Source organism: Salvelinus sp. IW2-2015, unplaced genomic scaffold (assembly GCF_002910315.2).
Source record: "Salvelinus sp. IW2-2015 unplaced genomic scaffold, ASM291031v2 Un_scaffold12340, whole genome shotgun sequence".
Taxonomy (NCBI): domain Eukaryota; kingdom Metazoa; phylum Chordata; class Actinopteri; order Salmoniformes; family Salmonidae; genus Salvelinus; species Salvelinus sp. IW2-2015.
The window spans coordinates 1-2,318 of NW_019953596.1; the positions used below are offsets into that span (position 1 = coordinate 1).

At 40.7% G+C, this 2,318-nt stretch overlaps 1 protein-coding gene across 1 annotated transcript; it reads right to left on the reverse strand.

Annotated features, from left to right (window-relative positions):
* Positions 1-5: 5 nt before the first annotated feature.
* Positions 6-2,008, reverse strand: LOC112080161 (transmembrane emp24 domain-containing protein 2; the record flags this gene model as incomplete). Its single annotated transcript, XM_024145925.2, has 4 exons — positions 6-130; positions 333-440; positions 1,435-1,455; positions 1,780-2,008. Coding segments are annotated over 4 exons (483 nt in total), but the record flags the coding sequence as incomplete, so codon positions are not given.
* Positions 2,009-2,318: the final 310 nt, after the last annotated feature.

Genomic DNA, 2,318 nt, shown 5'->3' on the forward strand with positions numbered 1-2,318 from the left:
CTGTTTTACACAACTCTCCGCACTTCGAAAAATCTCTTCAGGTAGTAGATCTGTCCAAGGGTCATGGCTACCAGCACAAGAGCTTCAAAGAAGGACCAAAGCACCACTCGGCTGTTTGTGTTGTCATTAACTGGAGGGGAGGAAAACACAGAATAGTACATTAAACCACTACTGCCACTGAAGTATTTTCACTAAGCTGTCAAAATTGGGTGTTCTTGACAAATGCTATGCAGTTTGAGATAAGAGGTTAGGTCCGTATGTTATTCATTTTCTATGGAAATAGCACATTATACATGGCTGTTATTGAAGTAGCAGCACAGAAGTGGTCTTACTTGCTCTGTGTATCCTCTCTCGGACCTCCATGTATTCCTGCTCGTGTTTTACTGCTGTCATGGCAACTGCTAGCTCATTAATCATCTCTTCCAGCTTGTTCTGGTGGGCTGTGAACAAGAATGGAAAATTAACAAGTAGTACAGTATACAACATTTTGCAGAGTTAAAGAAACCAACAAGTACAGGCACATCAAGTAAATCAGGTACAACTTACATCACAGTGATTGGGGTGGCAGGGTAGCCTAGTGGTTAGAGTGTTGGACTAGCAATCGAAAGGTTGGAAGTTCAAATCCGAGGTGACAAGGTACAAATCTGTCATTTTGCCCCTGAACAAGGCAGTTAACCCACTGTTCCTAGGCCGTCATTGAAAGTAAGAATTTGTTCTGAACTGCCTAGTTAAATAAAGGTAAAATAAATAAAAAAGGTTAGGTTTATTGTAGATGCTGTTCAAAGTGATGTAATGAAATGTTCATACATCAAACAACCAGTAAACTGGTCTCCATATCTCTACCAAAGCTTGGGTATACCCATTGTGCAAAACTTTTAACAAATATTTACACTAACCTTACAAATACGTTGTCAGATAGCGTGAATGACTTCAATGTGTCTTTAGTGCATCTAACATTAAATAACATCTGCTGTAACACAGCAAACTTGGATTAACATAAAACTAAAGGCACCATTTGAGCTGGTAGTGCTGTGCAAACTGCTGCATTGACTGGACACAAGTGTACTGATTTGATGCAAGATGTATTATTGAAACTGACCAACCAACACTTTTGAAAAACTGAGGGCAAAAGTAATTGACCCAATTTGTTTCATGAATGCCCATATGGCAGAAGCTGAGGGGGGTATAAATTCCTAAATCCATTCACCCACCTCAAGTCATTGCCAGGCAGCAAGTGAGTGTCCATAAAGCAAAAGAAAACAGCACAACCCAGGCAATTAATAAGACTAACTATGAAAATGGTACTATTTAAATTCACTCTGTTAATTTTGTAATTCAGTACTTGGGGTAAGCAACACTACAGAGAAGAGTCCATTTTCTCCAAGGGCATTGAAGAACGACCATCTCTGACCTCATGCAATAGTGTTAACCTACCATCCCAGGTGTCTCCACCACCTGATGGAGGGTGGAGAGCAGAATGAGAAAATAATGAATATGTAGGTTCTCTTCCAGAGAACCTACAAACATATGGTGAGATAATATTCCCAACATCAGTCAGTGTGACCAGAGCTCTACAGTGCAACCATTTTACTTGAATGTGTGCCTAAATATTTTGCTGTGCAATCTGGAATTTTAATTTAGGAGCACCAGTGTGCCTAGAAAAATTAAAGATTCTTGCTTTATTACCTGAAATATTTTTATTAGGTGCACACTTGCTCCTTGTAAAAAAGGTCAGCGTTGAGCCCTGGTGCCCATTGCTGCCTCTTCACCCCAGTTTACCTTCTGTCTCCATGCCGTCTCCCTTGGGGGCCTCTCCAATGTCAATGGTGAACATGACGATCTTGGGTGTCATGGTGGACATCTTATTGCTGAAGCAAAACTTGTATGTGCCATCCATATGGGCAGCCACCGAGTACTTCCCACTGGATTCTCGGTCTCCTTTGTAAATCTGCTTCCCATCTGGACCTGTGATCTGCAAATGAAAAGTACCTACATAGTCATTGACAATCTATTAAACATTAGGCATAAGGTAGCTAGTTACCCATGTTTTGACTGGACAGCATCAGATATACAATAAATGCTCCACAACACCACCATCAGTACAAACTCAGATATGATCAATGGCCCTAACATGAAATCATCCCTTGGCTCCTGATATATTTTTTTTAGAATATAATCTCGCACTGTCAGTCAACCAAGAGAGTTTAGCTAACGAACGTAGCTAGGTATAAAGCTTGCTCGCTAGCCATATGGCACAATTTGAGGGACGTTTGGAAGCATAGCTATCTAGGAGAACGACGTTAACTTAGCTAGCTACT